The 27,783-nt window shown below is 39.1% G+C and overlaps 1 protein-coding gene across 2 annotated transcripts in view; it reads left to right on the top strand.

The window, feature by feature from the left end:
- The window catches only part of MYO3A (myosin IIIA), a 171,449-nt gene that overhangs the window by 39,409 nt on the left and 104,257 nt on the right, over nt 1-27,783 (top strand). For both annotated transcript variants that reach the window (XM_060293677.1, XM_030837214.2), the window contains exon 8: nt 220-375. In XM_060293677.1, coding sequence (XP_060149660.1) covers nt 220-375 — 156 coding nt within the window. The remainder of the gene's footprint in view (nt 1-219; nt 376-27,783) is intronic.

Genomic DNA, 27,783 nt, shown 5'->3' with positions numbered 1-27,783 from the left:
GGAAGGGGAATTTAGTTGGAAGTTGATATCACTACGGTGTAATCTCTCACAGATTAATTCATCATATTACAGTTCTAACATTGTTTGAGATGTGCTTCCTGGGCTGAGCATCGATGAAGAACATCATTCCATTGTGTTAGAGCAGTTTTTAGGACTGTGAATGATAAATGCAAAACTCTAACTTATCTAATAATGGCATGTTCCTTTCTGCCAGTGCAGGTGCTTGACTAAAGATTATGAAAAGCGTCCAACAGTGTCAGATCTTTTACAGCATAAATTCATTACTCAAGTTGAAGGCAAAGATGCGATGTTACAAAAACAACTCACGGAATTCATTGGTATTTACCAGTGCACAGGAGGCTCAGAAAAGGCCAGGTAATTAAATTGCATCTTGACTCCAAAATCCAAAGATCATCTAAAGAGTCTGACAATTTTATAATGCAATGGTTGTTAAGGTGAGAAAAGAACTCGCTGGTTTAATGATTTAAATTCCCTGGTTGTGGTTTGGAGATAAAGCGGTATTTGAATGAAAAGTGAATGTCACATGTTGAGTTGCATCCTGATATGGTAAAATTACTGGCAGCATTTTTTTTCTTTCTGTTTGAATTTTATTTTATTTTTTTTATACAGCAGGTCCTTATTAGTCATCCATTTTATACACATCAGTGTATACATGTCAATCCCAATCTCCCAATTCATCACACCACCACCGCCCCCCACCGCTTTCCCCCATTGGTGTCCATATCTTTGTTCTCTACATCTGTGTCTCAACTTCTGCCCTGCAAACCGGTTCATCTGTACCATTTTTTAGGTTCCACATATATGCGTTAGTATACGATATTTGTTCCTCTCTTTCTGACTTACTTCACTCTGTATGACAGTCTCTAGATTCATCCACGTCTCTACAAATGACCCAATTTCGTTCCTTTTTATGGTTGAGTAATATTCCATTGTATATATGTATCACATCTTCTTTATCCATTTGTCTGTCCATGGGCATTTAGGTTGCTTCCATGACCTGGCTATTGTAAGTAACACAGCAATGAACATTGGGGTGCATGTGTCTTTTTGAATTATGGTTTTCTCAGGGTATATGCCCAGTAGTGGGATTGCTGGGTCATATGGCAGTTCTATTTTTAGTTTCTTAAGGAACCTCCATACTGTTCTCCATAGTGGCTGTATCAATTTACACTCCCACCAACAGTGCAAGAGGGTTCCCTTTTCTCCACACCCTCTCCAGCATTTGTTGTTTGTAGATTTTCTGATGATGCCCATTCTAACTGGTGTGAGGTGATACCTCATTGTACTTTTGATTTGCATTTCTCTAATAATTAGTGATGTTGAGCAGCTTTTCATGTGCTTCTTGGCCAATCTGTATGTCTTCTCTGGAGAAATGTCTGTTTAGGTCTTCTGCCCATTTTTTGATTGGGTTGTTTGTTTTTTTAATATTGAGCTGCATGTTTATGTATTTTGGAGATTAATCCTTTGTCCGTTGATTTGTTTGCAAATATTTTTTCCCATTCTGAAGATGTCTTTTCATCTTGTTTATGGTTTCCTTTGCTTTGCAAAAGCTTTGAAGTTTCATTAGGTCCCATTTGTTTATTTTTGTTTTTATTTCCATTACTCTTGGAGGTGGATCAAAAAAGATCTTGCTGTGATTTATGTCAAAGAGTGTTCTTCCTATGTTTTCCTCTAAGAGTTTTATAGTGTCCAGTCTTACATTTAAGTCTCTAATCCATTTTGACTTTATTTCTGTGTATGGGAGTGTTCTAATTTCATTCTTTTACATGTAGCTGTCCAGTTTTCCCAGTACCATTTATTGAAGAGACTGTCTTTTCTCCATTGTATATCCTTGCCTCCTTTTTCATAGATTAGTTGACCATAGGTGCGTGGGTTTATCTCTAGGCTTTCTATCCTATTCCATTGATCTGTATTTCTGGTTTTGTGCCAGTACCACATTGTCTTGATTACTGTAGTGTAGTCTGAAGTTAGGGAGTCTGATTCCTCCACCTCCGTTTTTTTCCCCTCAAGACTGCTTTGGCTATCGTGGTCTTTTGTGTCTCCATACAGATTTTAAGATTTTTTGTTCTAGTTCTGTCAAATAATGCCATTGGTAATTTGATAGGGATTGCATTGAATCTGTAGATTGCTTTGGGTAGTGTAGTCATTTTCACAATATTGATTCTTCCAATCCAAGAACATGGTATATCTCTCCATCTGTTGGTATCATCTTTAATTTCTTTCAACAGTGTCTTTTAGTTTTCTGCATACAGGTCTTTTGTCTCCCTAGGTAGGTTTATTCCTAGGTGTTTTATTGTTTTTGTTACAGTGGTAAATGGGAGTGTTTCCTTAATTTCTCTTTCAGAATTTTCATCATTAGTGTGTAGGAATTGAAGAGATTTCTGTGCATTAATTTTGTATCCTACAACTTTACCAGATTCATTGATTAGCTCTAGTAGTTTTCTGGTGGCATCTTTAGGATTCTCTATGTATAGTATCATGTCATCTGCAAACAGTGACAGTTTTACTGTTTCTTTTATTATTTGTATTCCTTCTATTTCTTTTTCTTCTCTGATTGCCGTGGCTAGGACTTCGAAAACTAGGTTGAATTATAGTGGCGAGAGTGGACATCCTTGTCTTGTTCCTGATCTTAGAGGAAATGCTTTCAGTTTTTCACCATTGAGAATGATGTTTGCTGTGGGTTTGTCATATATGGCCTTTATTATGTTGAGTTAGGTTCCCTCTATGCCCACTTTCTGGAGCCTTTTTATCATAAATGGTGTTGAATTTTTTCAAAAGCTTTTTCTGCATCTATTGAGATGATCATATGGTTTTTATTCTTCAATTTGTTAATATGGTGTGTCACATTGATTGATTTGCGTATATTGAAGAATCCTTACATCCCTGGGATAAATCCCACTTGATCATGGTGTATGATCCTTTTAATGTGTTCTTGGATTCTGTTTGATAGTATTTTGTTGAGGATTTTTGCATCTATATTCATCAGTGATATTGGTCTGTAATTTTCTTTTTTTGTAGTATCTTTGTCTGGTTGTGGTATCAGGGTGATGGTGGCCTCATAGAATGAGTTTGGGAGTGTTCCTTTCTCTGCAATTTTTTGGAAGGGTTTGAGAAGGATGGGTGTTAGCTCTTCTCTTAATGTTTGATAGAATTCACCTTCGAAGCCATCTGGTCCTGGACTTTTGTTTGTTGGAAGATTTTTAATCACAGTCTCAATTTCATTACTTGTGATTGGTCTGTTCATATTTTCTATTTCTTCCTGGTTCAGTCTTAGAAGGTTATCCCTTTCTAAGAATTTGTCCATTTCTTCCAGGTTGTCCATTTTATTGGCATAGAGTTGCTTGTAGTAGTCTCTTAGGATGCTTTGTATTTCTGCAGTGTCTGTTGTAACTTTTCCTTTTTCATTTCTAATTTTATTGATTTGAGTCCGCTCCCTCTTTTTCTTGATGAGTCTGGCTAATGGTTTATGAATTTTGTTTATCTTCTCAAAGAACCAGCTTTTAGTTTTATTGATCTTTGCTGTTGTTTTCTTTGTTTGTATTTCATTTATTTCTGCTCTGATCTTTATGATTTCTTCCCTTCTGCTAACTTTGGGTTTTGTTTGTTCTACTTTCTCTAGTTCCTTTAGGTGTAAGGTTAGATTGTTTACTTGAGATGTTTCTTGTTTCTTGAGGTAGGCTTGTATAGCTATAAACTTCCCTCTTAGAACTGCTTTTGCTGCCTCCCGTAGGTTTTGGATCATCGTGTTTTCATTGTCATTTGTCTCTAGGTATTTTTTGATTTCCTCTTTGATTTCTTCAGTGATCTCTTGGTTATTTAGTAACGTATTGTTTAGCCTTCATGTGTTTGTGTTTTTTACGTTTTTTTCCTTGTAATTGATTTCTAATCTCATAGCATTGTGGTCAGAAAAGATGCTTGAAATGATTTCAGTTTTCTTAAATTTACTGAGGCTTGATTTGTGACCCACAGTGTGATCTATGCTGGAGAATGTTCTGTGCGTACTTGAGAAGAAAGTGTAATCTGCTGTTTTTGGATGGAATGTCGTATAAATATCAATTGAAAGTGTAATCTGCTGTTTTTGGATGGAATGTCGTATAAATATCATTTAAATCTATCTGGTCTGTTGTGTTATTTAAAGCTTGTGTTTTCTGGTTAATTTTCTGTTTGGGTGATCTGTCCATTGGTGTGAGTGAGGTGTTAAGGTCCCCCACTATTATTGTGTTACTTTCGATTTCCTCTTTTATGGCTGTTAGCATTTGCCTTATTATTGAGGTGCTCCTATGTTGGGTGCATAAATATTTACAATTGTTATATCTTCTTTTTGGATTGATCCCTTGATCATTATGTATTGTCCTTCTTTGTCTCTTGTAATTATCTTTATTTTAAAGTCTATTTTGTCTGATATGAGAATTGCTACTCCAGCATTCTTTTGATTTCCATTTGCATGGAATATCTTTTTCCATTCCCTCAATTTCAGTCTGTATGTGTCCCTAAGTCTGAAGTGGGTCTCTTGTAGACAGCATATATATGGGTCTTGTTTTTGTATCCATTCAGCAAGCCTGTGTCTTTTGGTTGGAGCATTTAATCCATTCACGTTTAAGGTAATTATCGGTATGTACGTTCCTATTACCATTTTCTTAATTGTTTTGGGTTTGTTTTTGTAGATCCTTTTCTTGTCTTGTATTTTCCACTTAGGGAAGTTCCTTTAGCATTTGTTGTAGAGCTGGTTTGGTGGTGCTTAATTCTCTTAGCTTTTGCTTGTCTGCAAAGCTTTTGATTTCTCCATCAAATCTGAATGAGATCCTTGCCGGGCAGAGTAGTCTTCATTGTAGGTTCTTCCCTTTCATCATTTTAAATATGTCATGCCACTCCCTTCTGGCTTGTAGAGTTTCTGCTGAGAAATCAGCTGTTAACCTTATGGGAGTTCCCTTGTATATTATTTGTCGTTTTTACCTTGCTGCTTTCAGTAATTTTTCTTTGTCTTTAATTATTGTCACTTTGATTACTGTGTGTCTCAGAGTGTTTCTCCTTGGGTTTATCCTGCCTGGGACTCTCTGCACTTCCTGGACTTGGGTGGCTATTTCCTTTCCCATGTTAGGGAAGTTTTCGACTATAATCTCTTCAAATATTTTCTTGGGTCCTTTCTCTCTCCCTTCTCCTTCTGGGACCCCTATAATGTGAATGTTGTTGCGTTTAATGTTGTCCCAGACGTCTCTAGACTGTCTTCATTTCTTTTCATTCTTTTTTCTTTATTCTCTTCCACAGCAGTGAATCCCACCATTCTGTCTTCCAGGTCACTTATCTGCTCTTCTACCTCAGTTATTCTGCTATTGATTCCTTCTAGTGTATTTTTCATTTCAGTTATTGTGTTGTTCATCTCTGTTTGTTTGTTCTTTAATTCTTGTAGATCTTTGTTAAGCATTTCTTGCATCTTCTCGATCTTTGCCTCCATTCTTTTTCCGAGGTCCTGGATCATCTTCACTCTCATTATTCTGAATTCTTTTTCTGGAAGGTTGCCTATCTCCACTTCATTTAGTTGTTTCTCTGGAATTTTATCTTGTTCCTTCATCTGGTACATAGCCCTCTGCCTTTTCATCTTGTCTGTCTTTCTGTGAATGTGGTTTTTGTTCCACAGGCTGCAGGATTGTAGTTCTTCTTGCTTCTGCTGTCTGCCCTCTGGTCTGGACTTGCTTAGTTCTGGTGACTGGGAAGTCCAAGATCAAGGCACTAGCAGATGTGGTGTCTGGTACCCACTTCCTTGTTCATGGAGGGAGAGAGCTGGCAGCATTTTTTAAACAGCCTCATCAGAACAAATAATGTAAACTGCAATAGATGATTAGTATTGGCTTATATTTTCTTGCATTTGTCTCCTCTTCTGTGAAGTAAGATATCTTAGATTTGAGATTTAAAATTGAATGTAACACTTGAAATAGTTTTTTACACTATTATTTTTTGGTATCATTTTCCCTGGTTCAATTATATTCAAAAATCATTTTCAATATTTTATTTATACTTCCTATTTTGATTTTTCATGATCTGTTATGTATAGTTTTTATAATATTGAATATGTTTACTTATAGATAGTATATATGTTTATTTTAGGAAATTTAGAAGCTACGCAGACATGTACAACATAAAATCAATCAATTATAACATTTCAATCTATAACCTTCTTGTATCTTATGAATGGAAATACATTTAAAAACAAAATTGGAATATATGTGTCCTGGAGCCTGCATTCTTTTCACTGACTAGCAAATACCCATGTCTTTAAATATCCTTCTACCACAAATTTAAAAATTTTTAATTTTTTATTGGAGTATAGTTGATTAACAATGTTGTTTTAGTTTCAGGTGTACAGTAAGGTGATTCAGTTATACATATACATATATCTATTCATTTTCAAGTTCTTTTCCCATTTAGGTTATTACAGAATATTGAGCAGAGTTCCTTGTGCTATACAGTAGGTCCTTGTTATCTGTTTTAAATATAGCAGTGTGTACATGTCAATTCTAAACTCCCAGTCTATCCCTCCTTCCCACCCTTCTGCCCTGGTAACCATAAGTGCATTCTCTAAGTCTGTGCATCTGTTTCTGTTTTGTAAATAAGTTCATTTGTATCATTTTTTTTAGATTATGCATATAAGAGATATCATATGATATTTGTCTTTCTCTGTTTGACTTACTTCACTTAGTATGAAGATCTCCAGGTTCATCCATGTTGCTGTAAATGGCATTATTTCATTATTTTTAATGGCTGAGTAATATTCCATTGTATATATTGTACCACATCTTCTTTATCCATTCATCTGTTGATGGACATTTAGGTTGCTTCCATGTCTTGGCTGTTGTAAACAACGCTGCAGTGAACACTGGGTTGCATGTATTCTTTCGAACCATGTTTTTCTCTGGGTATATGCCCAGGAGTGGGATTGCTGGATCATATGGTAGTTCTATATTTAGTTTTTTAGGGAACCTCCATGCTGTTTTCCATAGTAGCTGTACCAATTTACATTCCCACCAACAGTGTAGGAGGGTTCCCTTTTCTCCACACCCTTTCCAGCTTTTATTTTTTGTAGACTTTTTGATGATTGCCATTCTGACTGGTGTGAGGTGATGTCTCATTGGAGTTTTTATTTGCATTTCTCTAATAATTAGCAGTGTTGAGCATCTTTTCATGTGCCTCTTGGTCATCTGTATGTCTTCTTTGGAGAAATGTCTATTTAGATTTTCTGCCCTTTTTTTTTTTTTTGCGGTACGCGGGCCTCTCACTGTTGCGGCCTCTCCTGTTGCAGAGCACAGGCTCCGGACGTGCAGGCTCAGCGGCAGTGGCTCACAGGCCCAGCCGCTCCGCAGAATGTGGGATCCTCCCAGACCGGGGCATGAACCCACATCCCCTGCATCAGCAGGCGGACACTCAACCACTGCACCACCAGGGAAGCCCTCTGCCCATTTTTTGATTGAGTTGTTTGTTTTCTTGATATTGAGCTGCATGAGCTGTTTGTATATTTTGGAGATTAATCCCTTGTTGGTCGCATTGCTTACAAATATTTTCTCCCAATCTGTACCACAAATTTTTTAAATTGCTGTACAACATTCTCTTGCATGACTATTCAATGATTGATTTAAATAACCCCCTATGATTGGGCATTTAGGTTGTTATTCATTATTTTTAATTCTAATAAGTAAGTAACACTGTAATGAATAGAGTTGTATACAAATCTCTTACTACTTCTGTAAGATAAATTCCCATAGATGGTATTGTTAAGTCAAAGAATAGTCTTTTGTAATTTAAGTTTATTCATGAGAATCCTATTAATTGCATGTCAGGAGCATATCGCTGTTTAGGGAGCTGGGAGAAGTGCGTACAAAATAGGGCATGACCTAAAAAAGCAGTTATATTTGAATTCCTGTTGTGGTTTAATATATTTAATTCCTATTTCTTTAATGCCTACTATGTGCAGGGCATTGTATTAAGACTTTATATCATGTGATTTTACAACAACCCTGAGGGAAATGTTTTATGATCCCCCATTTTCACAGCAAGAAGAACTGAGGTTTGCAGAGGCTAATTAATTTGTACGAAGCTGCACAGGTAATGAATGACTAGCGGGGATTCAAATCCTAATCCCAATGACAAAGCTTTATTCCCATGAATGGCCAATGATTGTGGCCAATTTTGAGTCCATGTCTAAGTGAGTTTACAGCCTTGCTCGAGAGACCTTCAGTGAGGAAAAATTTAAGTTGTGAGTGGAATAGAGTGCCAGAAAGAAGGAACTGGGCATGTAGTTTCTAGGGAGGAGGTGGTTGGTTGTGGGCTCGTAATGCCCATCTTTGTGTCTTTGTGTGGGTATAGCTCCACAGTCTGCAGCAATCCCATCCTTCCCAAAGCAAATGGACAAACAGCAAGCAAACAAGCAAATAAAAAACAGAGATTGAGATGTACCAATATTGTATAGGGTGTCCAGTGTCAAGAACTGTGAAGGGTCTGAGATTTTATCCTACTTGCAAGCTAATAAGTTGACCTGCCAATTTCATGAATGCTGGCAGGAGAGACCCTTGATCAGAGACAGAGGCCTTTATTATGCACAGTTAAGCCCACAGCATGAATTTTACATTCATGTTGGTTGTCCTTGCCCTGTAAGTCCTAGGGGTGATGTGGAATGGCCTTGGTAGATGGTGTATACACAGTGGGTTTGCCTCACAGTTTGGGAACCCTGAGCTTGAGAAACTCTAATCTTTTAAAGGGGTTGCCAGCAAATCTGCCTAAACTTTGCCCTGGAGCAGACTTTATCTTTACTATTCCAGACAGCAAACAAAACTTCCATGTGTCCTGGAGGGAGACACTGTCTTTGTATATATGTTTGTATAGCAAACATGGCAAATATAGTCTAGAACAAAAGCTAATACAAGAGGTGAAGAAATGTGAGAGACTCATGGAGAATTGCCTCCCAGCATTCAAGCATTATAAGAATGATTGAACCACACAGTATTTAGATTAAAAGCCTGGTGCTCTAAGTTCTAGTGATTAAAAGAAATTATTGACAACTACTATATATTGGACACTGTGTTAGCCTAAGCTCAATACTTCTGCTTGAGTCACAAAATATATTCTTCTTTATCCAGTTAAGAATTCAGAATATGCTTTCAATATGAGAACTCAAGTCTTACTCAGTTATGGAAAATTTTCAGTCATTATTCCTTTAAATATTGATCCTCTCTCATCTTTTTATTTTCTGCTCGTAAGAGATAAATATTGGAATGTCCTAATTTATATTAAATGTCTTACAATTTCTCTTTCATGTTCATCATTGGTTTATCAATCTCTGCTGCATTTTAGATAATTTCTTCAAAATTGTTTTCCAGTTCACTAATTTGCTCTTAGACTAGACCTAGTTAGAGCTATCCTACATACTGATTTTTCATGTCAATATTTCTGTGTTTTTCATTTCTAGAATTTCTCACTGTTTTATTTTTTTAACCATTTATTCTTTCATCATATCTGACTTTTATATCTGACTGTTCATATCTGGCTAATTTCTTTGTCTTTTTTGTGAATGTAATTCTTTCTTTTTTCTCTTGATCTTACACTACTTAGCAGTCATTTTTTGATTTGCATTTTAACAAGATTGAAATGTCCTTATGAATGAGTTCATTTGTTTCCTCAATATGTGGTTTCCTTCTGTGATTTAGAATTTTAGTTTGCTCTCCCATCTTTATTTTTTTAAATATTTTATTTATTTTTAAATATTTCTGTATTTTCTTTATTTTTTTGGCTGTGTCAGGTCTTAGTTGTGGCACGTGGTGTCTTCGTTGAGGTGTGCGGGATCTATCGTTGCAGCACGTGGGCTTCTCTCTAGTAGTGGTGTGCAGGTTTTCTCTCTCTAGTTGTGGTGCATGGGCTCCAGGGCACATGGACTCTGTAGTTGTGGTGTGCAGGTTCTGTAGTTTGTGGCACACGGGCTCTCTCATTGAGGCGCATGAGCTCAGTAGTTGTGGCACGTGGGCTTAGTTGCCCCACGGCATGTGGGATCTTAGTTCCCCAACCAGGGATTGAACCCATATCCCCTGCATTGGAAGGTGATTTCTTTACCACTGGACCACCAGGGAAGTCCCCACTCTCCCATGTTTAATAGGTGATCTTTTGTTTTGTTTCTTCCCCTCTTTTGGAGGTTTTGCCTTTGCTGTAATCCAGCTTCAAGTGCCCCCAGTCCAGAGCCTTTCTGTTCATTATGACTTTGAGGATACTGCAGATCTAGTCACTGAGCCAGTATGAAGTAGACCCCATGTCTCTGCCCTGTCCTGCCATCTTAGGTACCTGGTTCTATAAACGGAAGAAGGTGCAGAATTTTTTCAGTCTTCTCTCTCCAGGCAAGGCACACATTCAGTTCCATTCTCTCCACCAAGCACAGGTCAGGGCTTTCTTTCTGCTTCCTTCCCTCCCAGGCCTATTCTGCCTATTTGTAGTCCTGGACTTCGAGTCACCTATGGTTTCTGCTCTCTTACCCAGTGTGTGTCTCATCCATTAGGTCCACCATAATGCTCACCTGGTTTTAGAGAATGTCTTTGTCATTTTAATTCTTTTAAAAAATATTTTAAAATATATTTTATCTTTCAAAAGTGAATGTTTGGAGGGGGTGGAAGTGGAGCTGGAATCATGAAGCCACAGCACCATTTGAGCACAGATCTGTGACCTTATAGGAGGGGGAAGGAAAATGCTCTCAGCATTTTTATACTAGTCCCAAAGTGTGAGACACGCTCAGGGAAGTGGAAAGAGGGTCTGGGATGCTGCTGGTACCACCTTAGGCAAAAATAACGCTCTTCAAGATCATGCGAAATTATTTGATTTGTCATAGTTCCTAACATCGATAAAATTGATCCACAACCCAGCTGTACTAAATCAATATACCTAAATCTAAGCTGACATTTGTTGGTATGTGATACTAACCTTTGGAATTAGATTGATGCATGTGCTTGGCAGGATAAGGATTTTTTTATTCACAATTCAGTTTTAAAGTTGACTTTCCTGTAAATTGAATACAAACTGAGTTCTCTAAATTTCTTGATGGTGGGGAGGGGGTGGCGTTGGAAGCTAGTGTGGAATGAAAACAAGAACGCTCTCTTCTAAGTTAAGGCCTGAACAGAACAAACAAATCACTCCAATAACTTAGCTGTTCTGAGGAATCAAGATGCATATGAATATAGCAGCCACTCCTACGACAAACTCCTCAACTGTGGGGGCGCATTTTTCATAGGAGTTAAAATTTGTGATGTTAGTATGCAGGCTGGATCCGTGAACAACTTGAATTATAAAGTATTTCCAAAAAAAAAAGGTTTACTCTTGAATCCGGATTTAAAAATACTCAATTATCCGATTTAATGGGAATAGGTAAAAGTCATTTGTAATTGAAATGTACTCTTCAGCATTCTTGACTAAAAACAATACATGCCAACTTAAGAAGAAAAGCAATTTTGTGAAAAATACTGCGTGGCTCAGAGAACTGAGAGGGAGGCAGAGAGGCAGGCTTAGAAGCAAAGGAAGCAGGGTGCCTCAAATATCCTTTCTTAAGAACTACCTGCCAAGAGGCTGGCACTGACACCCACCCCCAGCCCTGTAACATGTCCTGCAGCAAAGCAGCACTGGGTTCTTGAAAGCCACAAGTGCCTCAAAGGATTTGTAAACTCATCTTGAGCTTTGTGCCATTCGCTCGATGTTCTAAGTTCCCTACAGAACCATTGCTCCCCCAGGCTGAGGTCACAGGCCCGGCTGTAGGTGAAAAACGGAGTGAGAAACACTAGGTCCTCCCTCACTTCCGGTTTCCAGGTGAGAGGCAGAGTCCTTCCTCACAGCATTTCGGAAGGAATTTCACCCCCATGGAGGAAAGGTGTTTTTAGCCGCTGAAGCAATGAATACCCATTATGTGGAATATGCAAACAGGATGCTAAAATTCTTTTATGTACCTTGAACATTTACCTACAAATATTATTTAAGTAATGATTTGCATACCTTGTAAATAAAGGAAAAACCTAGCCCAGTATCTACTCGACTGATAATAAATTCCCAATTAAAATTCCTTTTTATGGGGAGTTCCCTGGTGGTCCAGTGGTTAGGACCCAGCGCTTTCACTGCTTTGGGCCTGGCTTCAATCCCTGGTTGGGGAACTAAGATCCTGCAAGCCACATGGCATGGCCATAAATAAATAAGTAAATAAATAAATTAAATTTCTTTTTATGGTAGTTATACTATATATTAACGTTATCTTTTAAAACTTTTCGTGTTTTATATATATACAAAGCAAAATAACTTGATACCCTTAGTATTGCTAGTGGTGATTATCTTTGATATGTATAACTTATGTTTTACATGTAATTTTATGGAAGCAAAAAGGAATATTTATAAGAATTTAGTAACTCAAACAGTTATTTCTTGGGCCAAAAATAATGGCTGTATTTGTGGTGCTGCTCTAATCATCCCACTTGTCCCATATATGATTTTCGAACCAGGATATAAGGCAAATTTGAGACATAGCTCAAAGGATTAACAGACGAAAGACAAAATTTAAAAACTGTCTAACCATTCAGTGCTAAAAGTGCCTGGTTCAGGCTGTCAATTCTTTATTTAGGTGTGGGACTTTGTGTAATATACATTCACTAGAATGGGATTTTGATTTTACAAAAAATAAAAAATGAAAGAAGGAAGCAGAAAAATCAATAGGAAGTAATAATAGGGTTCTTTCAGTGCGATACAGTGCACAACCCCACATTACTTTCTGTTTTCTGGGCAAGATAATTTTCCTCTACTGGCTGTGACTATGTCATGGTGAGAATTATTCACCCTTTGGAATGTTTACTCCTTCATACACAGGACTTCTCGAAAGCTATCCTGGCTGCTCTCATAATAACTCCTTTTAATTCCCATCTCCACATGAGTATTTAAAAGACGCTTGCTTCAAACTCAACCTGTCTAAAATGGAACTTAATGCTGTCCCACCCCCAATTAGTTCTTTGTCCCCTTTCTTTCTAGTAGTATCACCACTCATCCCATTATGCCCACCAAAATCTAGGGATTATCTTATCTTTTCTCTCCTACTTTGCATTTTCAGTCCATAGCAAGGCTAAATTTCTTACAGCCCCACTCAACCCCTTACCAATGGTGATACAGTTCTTGCTACCATAGAAATGATGGATTGAGACAACATTCACGTTGTCTCCGTATTAATTGAGGCCATTGTGTAAAGCTCTGGATGAGGTGTTACACAAGGGTCTGAGAGCTGAAGCAGCTGTAGACTCCGTGCTCTGAGTTGTCTGTCTTGGACAGACACTGCCACCAGCTCATGCCTGGATGACACCTTTTCTCCTAGATTTCACACAGATAATTCTTTGCCTCCTTATTTTGACCAAGATACTGAAAAAGGTCTTCCTTTTTAATTTAAAAACAGCATGTAAATAACCATGATACAAAGTAGGAATTTTCAATCCCATAAAAAGAATAAAAATTATGTCCTGGGAGAGTTTGGAAGAAGCCGATAGTACTTCCAGTAGCAGGGGCAGGAGGGCTTATCCAGGAAGCGGCCTTTAATCTTCACTGCAAGGGAGAAGAGGACTTAATCCTGTGAAAATAGAGTTACCACTGGATGAACATTATTGCTGGAAGGAGCAGCCTGAGCAAAATCATGAAAGCAAGGAGATATGCTCACATGTAGTCAAAGCTGTAAGGAGGAAAACTCAGAAATAGGATTGGAGAGACACGCAGAGACCAGACCGCAGAGAGCAGTGAAAGTCAGGCTGAGCAGTTTGGCCTGTGTTCCTGACAGCCCCGCTAGGGTGTAGCCCTACGTCACCTGTGTCCTGCTGTGCACCGCCCTGTCATTGGTTCTAAAAGGTAAACTGTGGATACACCAAGAATAATTTTGGATGCATTTTGCTTTTCTCCCATATTTCTTCCTAACTTTAAACTATCATTATTTTTTCGAAGATGGGGGAAGTTGGTCTGTCCCCATTATGTTTAATTATCAAGGCAGTTAGTGGCTATTGTTTGGATATTTTGAAATGAGGAACCTATTGACATATATACTTACTTGTATTTTTTTTTATACATTTATTTATTTATTTATGGCTGCGTTGGGTCTTCGTGGCTGCGCGCGGGCTTTCTCTAGTTGCAGCGAGCGGGGGGCTGCTCTTCGTTGTGGTGCGCGGGCGCTTCTCATTGCAGTGGCTTCTCGTGTGGGGCACGGGCTCTAGGCATGCGAGCTTCAGTAGTTGTGGCACACGAGCTTACTTGCTCCGCGGCATGTGGGATCTTCCCGGACCAGGGCTCGAACCCGTGTCCCCTGCATTGGCAGGTGGATTCTTAACCACTGCGCCACCAGGGAAGTCCCTATTTGTATGTTTTTGTGGGATGTTTTAATTGGTGTGTGTGTGTGTGTGTGTGTGTGTGTGTGTGTGTGTGTGTGTGTGTGTACGCGCTGGTGGGCACATGTGTATGCATGCTTCTATTCTAAGTACATTTTATTTTGGAAAATTCTAATCTTAATTTGGCCAAAATAAGGGGGTGAAGGAGTTGTCCATGTGAAATCTGGAGAAAAGGTCTCATCAAGGCATGAGCTAGTGGCAGTGTCTGTCCAAGATCGATAACTCAGAAAGAGACTGATGAAACTCTGGGAATGTAGTAAGGACCCGTCTAGGACCAGGAAATTTAGAAAAGAAATGATCACTTCTCCTTCCTCACCTGAAATATTTCCTTATGCCTTTCTTCACCACTTCCCCTTCTGGATAAGCTCCTAAATGAGAGCTAAATAGCTTTTAAACATAATCTCCAAGAATTTTATAAGGAATTGAATTTATAAGGATTGAATCAGCACTCCCTGGAGAGAAGACCGTTATGAGCATGTTTGTTCCTAAGTAGCAATAAATAAAGGAATTCAAATAAACAGGAAGAGGCAGTTGCTCACAAATCTTTTTTTTTTTTTTTTTTTAACTATACCCTCTCCTTTCCTGAGTTCTTTAATTATTCTCTTGGATAGATAAATTGCGTCATCTCATGGTTATTTCCAGAAAGCCTCAACCCCTAGCTTCTTGCCTGTTGAGATTGAAGCCTAGTTTAGTTAGGTAAAGCATACTTAGGCTAGCGTTTCTTTTCCTCTAAGTATTACATACATTGTTCTACCATCCCTTGGGCAGAGTGTATTGCTGCTGAAAGAACCAAGGCAGTGAGATTTCTCCCTATGCTCATGATGGGTTGCTTCTACAGGGTCTCCATAAGGCTTTCAGTAGTTTCACCCAGCTGTGTCTTCGGGTCAGTCCTTCCGTATCATTTTGCCTGTACCCTGTGGTGTGCGGGAGCTGACTGCCACTGGCTCAGGAGAGCAGATGGGATCTTTGTTCTTTCCTTTAGTTTTGTGTGCTCAGACCATACACTTACCACATCTGTGACCTCAGTCATGTATATTCTGCGTCTTGTTGCTTTTCTGTCATGACTTTCCTCCATTTCTTTTCTGAATTCAACTGACTCAGTTTTTATCTGTTGCGTTCTTATCTCTTCATTAAAGCTTTGTACCCTCTCCTGAAGATTCTTCTCTTTTAATGAGACATCACGTAAGAAATGTCTTTGAGAGATGGGGACCTTTTCATCTGGACTTTTCCCATGATTCTTTCTTATGGTGTATGCTCTTCATCTGTCTGTTGCTTATAATCCTTAACTCTTCTCCTCCTTTTTTTAAACTACAAGTATGTGGTGGTGAATCTCTTAGGTGGGACTGGGAACAGCTATTGTTCTAGCAAAACAAAAAGTGGGAGTGATGGAAGAATGATTTGGGAAGGCTTAAGCTGAATTAGGTTGATTCTCTTGAACATCCTTTCGCACATCTCCCCTCAGTTTTGAACCTTGAAGAAGTCAGTGTACAGGGCCACTAGGTGGTACGAGCCCAAGTAGCACCATTCACATTGTATTCTCTGTGGCTCACAGCATAAACCCATTCATGACTGTCATTCTCTATCATAATGAAGCAACTGTCTCTTCTCTTACCATCATCCTGCCTCCCCCTGGCCACTGGCCACCCCTCTGCTGGACAGGTATGTGATAGGTCACTGTCCCATGGTCTTCTCCACCCCGTCGCTCTTTTGCATGTTGACCTGGGTCTCATCAGGACCCTTTCCCACTTCCGGCATGGCCCACCCATGCCTCCAGAACTGATAGCTCCAGGCAAGGGCTCATCGGATAGGCTTCTCAGGGCTGTGCATTTTTTTTTTTTTAAGTGTCTGTAGTTACTGACTGAAGTGTAAATAATTATGTGTTGGTTCTCAGCTTCCGCTCTCATTTCAACACAGATTTCACGGTATTTGACAGTTGTGCTTTATAGATTGTGGTTTGGGCCTGTGGCCATTCCTGTTTCTCATAAAGGAGACTTTTCTCAACTTTCCATTCTTTTTGTTGTTTTGTGAGTCTTAAGGGAAGGGAACAATTACTTTACCCTGTGATCTTTAACTTGAAGTAACTGTCACTCACTTTCTTAGTAAAATAGGACAGGGTATGATGGATTAGAGAGAGTCCCAATTTTTTGACAATTCTTGCATGAAGAGTTGGAGTCTGTGTTGCCCGCCCTTGAACCTGCCATATTTTGTGAATTCCTTGGTCAGTAGAAGATAGCAGAAGGAATGCTATGACAGTTTTGAGCCTAGACTTGCTGAGGAACACTGAGCAAGCCCAGCCTGGCCGGCAAGGACTCCATGTGCTGAGGGGGCAGCAAGGGTTCCCAAAGTGACCAACGGGTGTCAACCACTGATACGCACCTGAACAAGAGCTGAGTCACAGTGGTGTCTGGCTGAAGCAGGCTTGTCCACGAACACTTGTGAGACATAGTGATGGGGATTTTCTAGGCCACACAAGTCCTACATTAGCATGTGCAGTCAGTGAGCAAGAAAAATTTGATTGCTAGTGTTAATGACCCCTACTGTAGCCGTAAGTGGAGTGCGACAGGCCGCACTGCACAACTCCTGGAGACACTGTTCATCTCATATTCCATGTGACTGCTTTCACCCCCAAGCGTGGAGGCACGTCATGAATGATGCCCTAGAGTTGCACCATGTGGATTGTGGATCAGGAGCCTGGGAAGATTCTGAATGCATTTGTTTGATCACCCAAAATAGATTCCCGTCTGTGATACTAGCTGTGTACATGGGATGTCAGCACAAATAAAGAATTGGATAGAAGGCTGTCCCTGGTTCATTGTTTATTATCTAGGTCCTAATTTAGTTTGAAAAATTTTGTCCTCCTGAGGACTTCCACATAAAAATGCTTTCAAGCAAATCTGTATGAGGATGAAATCCTGGGATGCTTCTCTAAAGTTCATGTGGGTTAATTTATTAGTCATTTCTTTAGTCTTTTCAACATCCTTCAATGGAAGATTGTTCTTCATTAGTATTTAATATTGAAATATGCTGATTCCTTAGAGAGGAATCTAAATTTTATCAGATGTTAGGCCCACTTTACAAATTCTGAAAGCTTATATCAGATTTGCAAATTCCTGTAATGTTTCCAGTGATGTTCTAGAAATCATTAATTACTTGAATTATGGCATTACCCATTTTTAGCTATTTTAAACTGACTCAAATCCTTACTTGTTCTTAAAATATTGTATTTGTACATATATTTCTTATAATTTTATAATTATCATATTTAAAGAGGCCCCTGAAAGTGATCACATTGGATTTCGTGGGATAAAATGCTGAGAATACAACAAGCATGTGCACTTAAATAGAGCAAAATATAACATTTTTCTAAAAAGAACAAAGTTTCCTGAAAAATTCTGGATGTATACCCTTTGGCCTTTTTCTTAAAGGCATTAGTCTTTAAAAAAAATTTATTCTAGAGAGAAAAAAATTAAAACCTAAGGGATTATCAAGAGCCTTGACCTACATTTAAAGGTTGCAAGAAATACTGCAATATCCCTTCTCTCTTTTCTTTCAAATTAGCAATAGCCTAGGATTTGACTGCATCTGTTTTTGGTATTATTACTGTAAAGAAAAGACACATTTTTATAGGGTTGAATTCTGCAGTGCCTCACAGGAGGCAGGACACTGAATAAAGATGATACTAATTTTTTTGCAGTAAAGTGAGATGCACAGATTGAGTAGAGGGCAGAGCGACTGTTTTCTGCGAGTGCCTTCACATTGTTAGTCCTCTGAATACATTTTTGCTCTCATGTCGAAGGCCTTAGACATTGAGAGTAACTTCCTGGACAAATTTTGCTTTAAAGTAGCTAAATCTTTTAACCATCTCTTTGTTGGGGAAAAGGAGAGAAATATTTTTTAAAGATAGTAGTCAAGGTTTAGAGCAGAATATTGCAGCCTTTGAGTAGAATTCAAAATGACATGCCCCTCATTCCTTACTGCCAGGCATGTAAAGGTTTATCTCTGGCTGTTCAGCTGCCCTAATCTTGTTTGCTTCCCCGTTTAGTTTTGTAATCTCTGCAAAAAAAAAAAAACAAAAAAAAACCAATTTTGGTTCACTTTGAAGTTAGATGTTTATGCATTTATTTAAATACAGCTGGGGTTTTTTTAAGTGAAAAATCTGATATCACAATCCCCAGTGTTTTATCAAAAAGAAGGAAAGAAAGGGAAATAAATAAATAGCTACCTATGGCAATTCCAGTCTTGGGAATAGAAATTGAAATAGAATACTATGACTTCATGGTTGATTCTTATATAGATCTGACTGTACCACAAGGTCCCCTCAAAAAATAATATATATCTATTAAATACACATATAAGTATATATTTAATATATAAGTATATAAAATACAACACACACACACACACACACACACACACACACACACACACACACACACACACACACACACACACACACACACACACACACACACACACTACCTGGGCAGCCCAGCCTAAAATGTGGGTGTTGTTCCCTGCCCATGGATGAAAATGTAATTCCCCTATATTTATTCAGATAGGGTGGAGAGGTCATGTATTCTGTTCGGGGCTACTTACATTTGATATGCCAATTAAACAGGAAAGCAGAGTTATCAAGTAGGCAGTGCAATATAGGAGTCTGGGCTTCAGGGGAGAAGCCCATGTTGGAGACAGTGGTTGAGTCATTTGCTTATAGACGTATTTGGTGCCATGACACAGATGAGGTCACTGAATGTGAGTGTTTGGGAATTTAGCGTAGGGAGAGGAGACAGAACAGGTGATTGAGGGACTGTGGCCCTCCAGGGAGGAGAAGCAGGGGAACGTGGTCTGTTGCGAACCACATAAACCCAGTGTTTCAAGGAGAGGATGCGCAATTCTTCTAAAGAGCGCTGCAAGTTTTTTAAAACAGAGTAATGCTGAATTTGGACACACCAAGTTCTTTTGTGATCTCGCGGAGAGTCCTCTCAGCAGGGTGGGGTGGAGGGCAGCCCCAGCTGGAAGAAGTTAAGGAAAGAGGTGAGGTGAGGAAGACATAAGGAATAGGAACTACTGTTTAAGAAGCTCAGCTGTAAAAGGAGGAGAAATGGGGCAGTAGCTGGAAGGCATGGAGAATCAAAGGAGAGATTTTTTTTTAAGACGGGAGATACTAGAGCACATTGTACGCCGACGGGGGAGAGGTTGTGCCGCCGATGACAGGGGAGCATCACAGCAGTGACCCTGGGGGAAGCAGGTGTACGAGCACAAGAGCTGGCCTGTGCCCAGAGCAGGGAAATTTATCCCTTGTCACCAGAGAGGAAGGAGGCTGGGAGGGTAAGATGGCACAAAGATGAAATCCTGTCGACTTGTTTAAAAACTAGGTACGTATAAAAAAGAATAAAAGGAAATATCAAAATGTCAACAGTGGTTATATTGGGGATGTAGTTACAGGTGACACTTTTTTCTTATACCTTTTGGTATTTTTCAATTTTTTTTAAAAAACAAAGTATACTTTTTGTACTTATAAAAAATTAATGTAGTAAATGTAATTATACACTCTCCATGACCCTTCATGCTATCATTCCTTGAAAAGTCAGACTATGTGAAACTCCTCAGCCATGTTTTTGTTTGTTTGTTTTTCTGTTTTTGTTTTTGGCCGCACCACGTGGCTTGCGGGATCTTCGTTCCCCGACCAGAGATTGAACCCGTGCCCCCTGCGGTGGAAGCGTGGAGTCTTAACCACTGGACCGCCAGGGAAGTCCCAGCCATGTTTGTTCTTAACCAGATTGTTTTGCTGTACTGATGCTTGTCTTACAGATACTTACAGTGGCACTAATAACTCTACACACTGAAGGAGCTGTGCAGCAAGATTCTACTTACAGAAACTGTCTCTTCCCTGTTCTCTTACTTGTCTCTGAGCTAAGGGTGAGGAGAAGAAAGATGTCAGGAACTCTTGGCAGATGGAGGATCAAATACTCTTGCAAACACCGGTGTCAGTTTCATTTCAACATCTAAAACCAGGTCACTCTAAAATAATAACACACAGAAAAAAAAAAGAATAAATAAAATAATAGCACAGAGGAGTCACATTCACAGCAGAAACAGACAAGATTTCTCAGTGGGAACATTTTTCTTCAGCCGCCAGTTAACTATATGTGAAAGAGGAAGGGCGCTGTGAATGAAAAGAACAATCAGAAGTGTAGCTGAGCTGGGTGACGATGACATCTGTCACTCCAGTCATCGCCAGAGCTGATCTGCTCATCTGGCTGACCCGGCTGGTGTGTGCTCCTTCCCCAGCATCATTTCAAAACTGCACGATTGGCCAAAGGGGTCAAACTGCAGATCAATAAAAACTAGTCTTCCAGGGCACACCCGTGAGAGCCTGTATGCCCATTGGTGTTACCAGTTGTGACTTTGTTAGTGGAATTTAAAGATGGATAAGGAAACTAAAAGAAAACCATTGATGATATTTCTGTTTAACAAAGGATTTCTGAACTACCCCAGTGGCTCCCGAACCACCTTAGAAGACGGAGCTTGATATTTACCAGAGAATATTTAACCAAAGTGAAAGCAAATAAAGCTGTTGGTTTACAGCAGTACAACTGAATCGCAAGGATAAACGTTTAACAGGGAGCAGCAAGAGTTGTTTCTTTTTTCAGTGTGTAGAACTGAAATACAAGTGAAGCTGTACTAACCACCCCTGAGGTATTTGTGACCTTTGACAACACAGAAAGAAAATATTTGTAGTCTGAAACTATGTCTCTCCAGTAGGATGGAGTAAATGAAAAATATAATCTGGTTAACAAGCTGTACTTTTCACAAGAGGACAAAAATCTTATTGGAAGGATTCTGACTTTGCCTTCTCCAAGTCTCACAGAAATTAAATATTTAATAAAGTAACATTGGAAATTAATTCTGTAAAATGAAGGCCAAAGGAAAATGTAAAAAGTGTAAAAGTATCTTGAAAGATAGGGTAACGATAAAGATTGGACAGTTTCCTTTGACAAATAATTATTTATTCATTCATTTATTCATCCTGTACATATTTATTGAGTACCTACTATGTCCCAGCTACTCTTTTAGGTGCTTAGGCTACATTAATGACCAAAAGAGACATGTATCAGTAAGAAGATGTAAAATATTTTCACAATTGATGATTCTTTTTATTTTCATTCACAGAATACACCTTAAAAATAGTTTTTCTTAATCATTCATTACAACCTTAATAGCTTTTAAAGTGTTTAACTCATGAAAAAGAGCTTTTATAAACTAATTTTTGCACCTGAATTAACTCTGCATGATTTGTGTAATTTCAAAACCCTCGTGGAAATGATCTTTTTTGTTTATAATTTTTTGTTAACTCTTCCATCAGAATGTGTGTTCCATGTGAGCAGGGACTTTATCTGTTGTCTTCATAGCTTTATCCCAACTCCTAACAGTGCCTGAAACATATTAGATGCTCCAGAAATTTAAGTATTTGTTGAATGAATGAATGCAGTAGTGGATGTTGAAACGTACAATTTAAGGCTCTACCTAGTGTGTGTGTGTGTGTGTGTGTGTGTGTGTGTGTGTTTAGGGTGGGAGAATCAGAGCAGGAATGGAGATATCATATTAATAACTGGGTTCATTGAGTTTTTGTGAACACATCACAAACTTGTTTACCTCACTTTTCACAATTCAACTGCTTTTCTCACTCTTACACCCTATGATCTTATATGTGGTCAATTGTGTAGTTTTAAAAATATTAAGTATTCTTGATGCAACTAATCATGCCACTTGAGGGAGTATAATTGTGAGTCCTTCACTCATGCTACTTTGTCGTGACAGCTGTAACTGCCTTCTTAAAATTTTTTTTGGCCCCATTGTCTCTATTATGTTTAAGACCCAACGAAGTGACAGCAATGCTGACAGTGCTTTCTAGAGCAGTCTATTGTGATGGCTGTGTCCAGCAGTCACTGGTGATACAGAAATACAGATACGGGAGAAATGTAAATAGGCAGTCCCCATGACCAGGGGACTTCTCCGGTTAAACTGACCTCGTGGAGAGCAGCGCCGAACTCTGAAGCAGCGGGAGATGGGAGGGGAGTGTGCTGACACCGACATATGCCAGACACCATGTGCCTTTTCACCACGTTCCTCCAGCACCCGACTGAGCACCAGCTCTGTTACCTGTCAAATCAGCCTGAGCACTGCAGTGACACAGGGAGGAGAAACAAAGAAAGGAAGAGTTGTTTGCTGATATGGTGCCCATTTCCTGCTGAGATGCTACCATCAGGGTATACGTAGGACTTAATAATAAATACAGTGAAGTCCTTCAGAATCAGTGATGCTCATGAATCCTCCGTCAGCAAGACCTGGGCCCACATTTTCTCACTCCCTGCTTTGCTGAGTTCAGGGTCATGTGTTTACAGTTCATGCTTGAGGAGGGTAGAGGGGTCACCTCTGGGACAAAAAGTGAGTGAAGACAACAAAATATGAAATAAATAGAAATTAAATATATAATTCAATATAAATATTAAATATAAAATATAAAGTAAATGAGGATTAAACCTATGATCATAAAGGCAATAATAATTTATTAACCATAGCAGGCCCTGAATGAATCACTTTACATGTATTATTTCATTTAATCTCACAACATTTATCTGTTGTCTTCATAGCTTTATCCCAACTCCTAACAGTGCCTGAAATATATTAGATGCTCCAGAAATTTAAGTATTTGTTGAATGAATGAATGCAGTAGTGGATGTTGAAACGTACAGTTTAAGGCTCTACCTAGTGTGTGTGTGTGTGTGTGTGTGTGTGTGTGAAATAGCCATTATTATTTCCATTTTATTTCTGAAGAAGCAGAGTAAGTTCCTTGCCCAAGGCCACATGGCTAGTCAGTGGTAGGGCCACAGCTGGAATAATAGTAGCAATTATATATAAGGCATTTCCATATGCCCATTTTAAATGAGAGTTTGACAAGAAATAATCCATTTTGCTTATCCTCACAAAATCTTTTGTTATTTGATCTGAGCATTCAGATTCTAGAACCCAGCCTCTTAACTGGGTGTCAATAATTCCGTGATCTAAACAAAGGAAGGGATTTGTATAGCTTCAGAAATAACTTTGGATCTTCTGTGTAACCACCTCAGAATTCAGTTCAATGTAGGATAATTTATCAGTCAGCCTCTGTTCCTCACTGGCTTTATGGCCATTGTTGCTGCCTGCTTGGCCACTCCCCATATACCTTAGCCCCTCTACTCTTTAACTGGAGAGGAATCTAAATAAAGGAGCTATGCTCTAGAATAGGGCCAAAGCATCTTCTCAAGTCCCCTGATGAAGTCTTTATGAATGGTAAAACCTAGTTTCTCAAAGTCATGGAAAAGGACTTTTTTCTCTTCAGAATGAAGCAGACAGCCATACGCTACAATAGTATACCTATCAGTACACAGACTTCGGTTGACAGAGAATTCCAGGGTTGGAAGAAGCAACAGAGGTTGTATGATTCAGCTTTTTAAATATTGTTAGTCTAGGTAAGATTATTAGCTTCCAGCATTTTTTGGTGATAACATGTCGTTTTTAGGAAATGGTGATAGTGATCAATTTATCTTCCCAAATTAAGAGACAAGCCTAAAACTTGTGTGTTCAATACAAGGTTGCTATCTTAGTATCTCATGGTATCTCATATTCAGTATTCTTTTGAGTTTCAAGAGTTCTTGATATATTAGACATATTAATTCTTGTCCATCATACATATTGCAAATATTTTTCCCATTTTCTCTTTTACTTGTATTTTATTATACTCATATTAAAATTGTATTGTCAAATCTCTTCCATTTTTTAATTCCTTTCTATCTTTTCATACTTACAAATTCCATCTGTATGCCATTACTACACAGCCGTTCTTTTGCATCTTCTCCTAGAACTTTTATGATGACATTTTAAATCTATGTTTGTTAATCCATCTGGAATTAATTTTTACATAAAGTACATGATTCCCAAAATTTTAACCAGCTGTTCCAGCACAATTTCTTGAAGTTTTTTCTTTCTCTACTAATTTGAAATGCCACATTTATCATCTAATATGTTCTTAGAATAGATGACCCTGAATTGCATTCGCTACTTGAAGTTTAACTTTTCTTGGCTTTCTCTACCTAGTGATAATGTTTATCTCTACAATATAGTAAAATGATTTTTTTTCTTTACTAAAACATGCTACTCCACCGTATTGTTTCCACACTCTGCCCTTTGATTAAAATATTGCGTTGGCTTCCCGTAGTGCCTGGAGTCCAGCCTCACCACGGACCACTGTCCCTCCTGCTGTTTCAGCTGCCGGGCTCGTGCCTGAGTCCAGGCTCCTTGTCACCATCCACTCCTTGTCATTCTCCAGGAACAGTCTTTGGATGCCAAATGGACCCATAAAAACAGATGGAAAATTCAGGGCTTCACTTAAATTAAATACATAATTGGATATCTTTATTTTCTTAAAAATCATATGTCATATGAGTTTCTTTGGAAATAAGGGGATACGAAAGATGATTCTTGTCGAGTTCAGCAAATGTGGAAACCAACTATGGGCAAATCCTGTGCCAGAAATTGTGGGAGATATGCATTCACTCATTCATTCAACTAATATTTATTGAGGACCTACTGTGTTCTCAATCATCTCCTTGTTCCAAGGACACAATGGGAAACTAAAGACACATAGTCTTGTGTATGTTGGAGCTTGTATTGTAGTAAGGGATTCAAATATTAGCTAAATCATCTACACAAATAAGCGCATAATTATACATTTTTGTAAATGCTATAAAAATTATTATGGAAACATCTAAGAATTGCAAGTAGGAGTAAAGCACTGTTCATATTATTAGATACAAGTCCTTAATCAGATATATTATTTGCAGATGTTTTCTGCCAGCCTGTGACTTCACTTTTTATTCTCTTAACAGTGTCTTTTTTTTTTACTTTATAAATTATTTATTTATTTATTTGTTTGTTTATTTATTTATTTATGGCTGTGTTGGGTCTTCATTGCTGGATGTGGGCTTTCTCTAGTTGCGGTGAGGAGGGCTACTCTTCGTTGTGGTGCATGGCCTTCTTATTGCGGTGGCTTCTCGTTGCAGAGCTGGGGCTCTAGGCACGTGGGCTTCAGTAGTTGTGGCACACGTGCTCAGTAGTTGTGGCTCACGAACTCTAGAGTGCAGGCTCAGTAGTTGTGGTGCACGCACTTAGTTGCTCCATGGCATGTGGAATCTTCCCGGACCACGGCTCAAACCTGTGTTCCCTGCATTGGCAGGCGGATTCTTGACCACTGCGCCAGCAGGGAAGTCCCAACAGTGTCTTTCACAGAACAGAAGTTTTTCTTTTTTAAATATTTTTGGCTGCATTGGGTCTTCATTGCTGTGCGCAGGCTTTCTCTAGTTGTGCCGAGCAGGGGCTAATCCTCGTTGGCAGTGTGCGGGCTTCTCATTGTGGTGTCTTCTCTTGCTGCGGAGCATGGGCTGTAAGCGCGTGGGCTTCAGTAGTTGTGGCGCGCAGGCTCTAGAGCACAGGCTCAGTAGTTGTGGCGCATGGGCTTAGTTGCTCCACGGCATGTGGGATCTTCCTGGACCAGGGCTCGAACCCGTGTCCCCTGCATTGGCAGGCAGATTCTTAACCACTGCACCACCAGGGAAGCCCAGGAGTTTTTCATTTTAATGAAGTCTACCTTATCACATTTTTCTTTCATGGATGATGTTTTGGGTATTGTGTCCATACACTCATTTCTACACCCAAGGTTATCTAGCTTTTTTCTCCTATATTTTCTTCTAGAAGTTTTATAGTTTTGTATTTTACATTTAGACCTATGACTTATCTATTTATTTATTTTAACATCTTTATTGGAGTATAATTGCTTTACAATGGTGTGTTAGTTTCTGCTGTATAACAAAGTGAATCACCTATACATACACATATATCCCCATAGCTCTTCCCTCTTGCATCTCCCTCCCTCCCACCCTCCCTATCCCACCCCTCTAGGTGGTCACAAAGCACCGAGCTGATCTCCCTGTGCTACGTGGCTGCTTCCCACTAGCTATCTGTTTTACATTTGGTAGTGTATATATGCTATGACTTATTTTAACTTAATTTTTGTGAAAATTTTGTAAGTTTAGTGTCTAGATTCTTTTTTTTTTTCTTCTGCATGTGGATGTCCAACCATTCCAGCACCATCCTGAGGAACTTTACAGTCTAGTAAAGGGAGTAAGACCTGTACACAAGTGATTGACTGAAATGACTTAACTCAGATGTTTGTCCAGAAGGATGTACAGAATTATGCTGAGGGTTTAAAACAGGTGGCATTTGAGGTAGACTGTGAAAAGTTTCATCACACCGATGGGACTGAGGAGGAAATTAAAAGACAAAGGACAAATCTTACTTATTTTTAAAATCTCACTCTGAGTGCAGTGTTGAGAAGGATATCAGAGGCAAAGGTGGCAGCAGGGAGGCTGCTGTGGTGTGAGATGAACTGTAGTGGAGGCGATGGTGTTGAGAAAGGTTTGGTTCTGGATTGGATTTGATGAAAGAGCTGAGGGGATTTGTACATGGGTTGCAGGAGGAGTATGAGAAAAAGTCAGGAGCCAGGGGTCAGGCTGACAAGCAGACGAATGGATCACCATGGGCTGAGATGAGGGTCGTGGGCAGGAGCAAGTTTGGGACATATTAAGTCAGCCACCTTCACAGCCAAGTGAAGCGTCGAGTGAGCAGCTGGGTGCTTAGGTCTGGAGACGAGCAGAGCTGTCAGTGCACGAGTGGTATTTAAAGCGATGAAATCAGGAAGTACATGTTGATAGACAAGAAAATAGCTCTAAGGACCAAAGCTTGGGAGACTCAAAAATGTGACAGTAGGAAGATGAGGAGGGACCAGAAAAAGATACTGAGATGGAGATGCCAGTGAGGTAAGGAAGAGAATCAAGAGAAGGACATAAGACACCAAGACAAACGTGTTCAAGAAGAGTTTGTCAAGTGCTGCCAGTAGGTTAAGTAAAATGAGGACTTAGAACGGACCGTGGGACTCAGCAATGTGAAGAAGGTCACTGTTGTCCTTAATGGAAGCTGTTTCCGTGGAGTGTGATGACAGCCTGACTGACATGGGTTTTCTTAATGGGTGGAGTGCAATTGAAGAAGTTAAGTATAGATCATTCTTTTGAGGATTTTTGCTATAAAGCAAGGAAATGGAATGGTAGATGGAGGAAACAAACTCAAGGACAGGTGGTTTGTTTGTTTCTTTTGGGGAAGATGTTATAACAGTCGAGAGGGAGAAATGAGTGATACAGGAGAGAAAGAGGACCCAGCAGGAATGATATCCTTGAGTAAGTGAGAGGACATGGAATCC

This window comes from Globicephala melas, chromosome 2 (assembly GCF_963455315.2).
Source record: "Globicephala melas chromosome 2, mGloMel1.2, whole genome shotgun sequence".
Taxonomy (NCBI): Eukaryota; Metazoa; Chordata; class Mammalia; order Artiodactyla; family Delphinidae; genus Globicephala; species Globicephala melas.
Note: the sequence above shows the minus strand (reverse complement) of the source record. Positions and strands in the feature narration are given on the sequence as shown.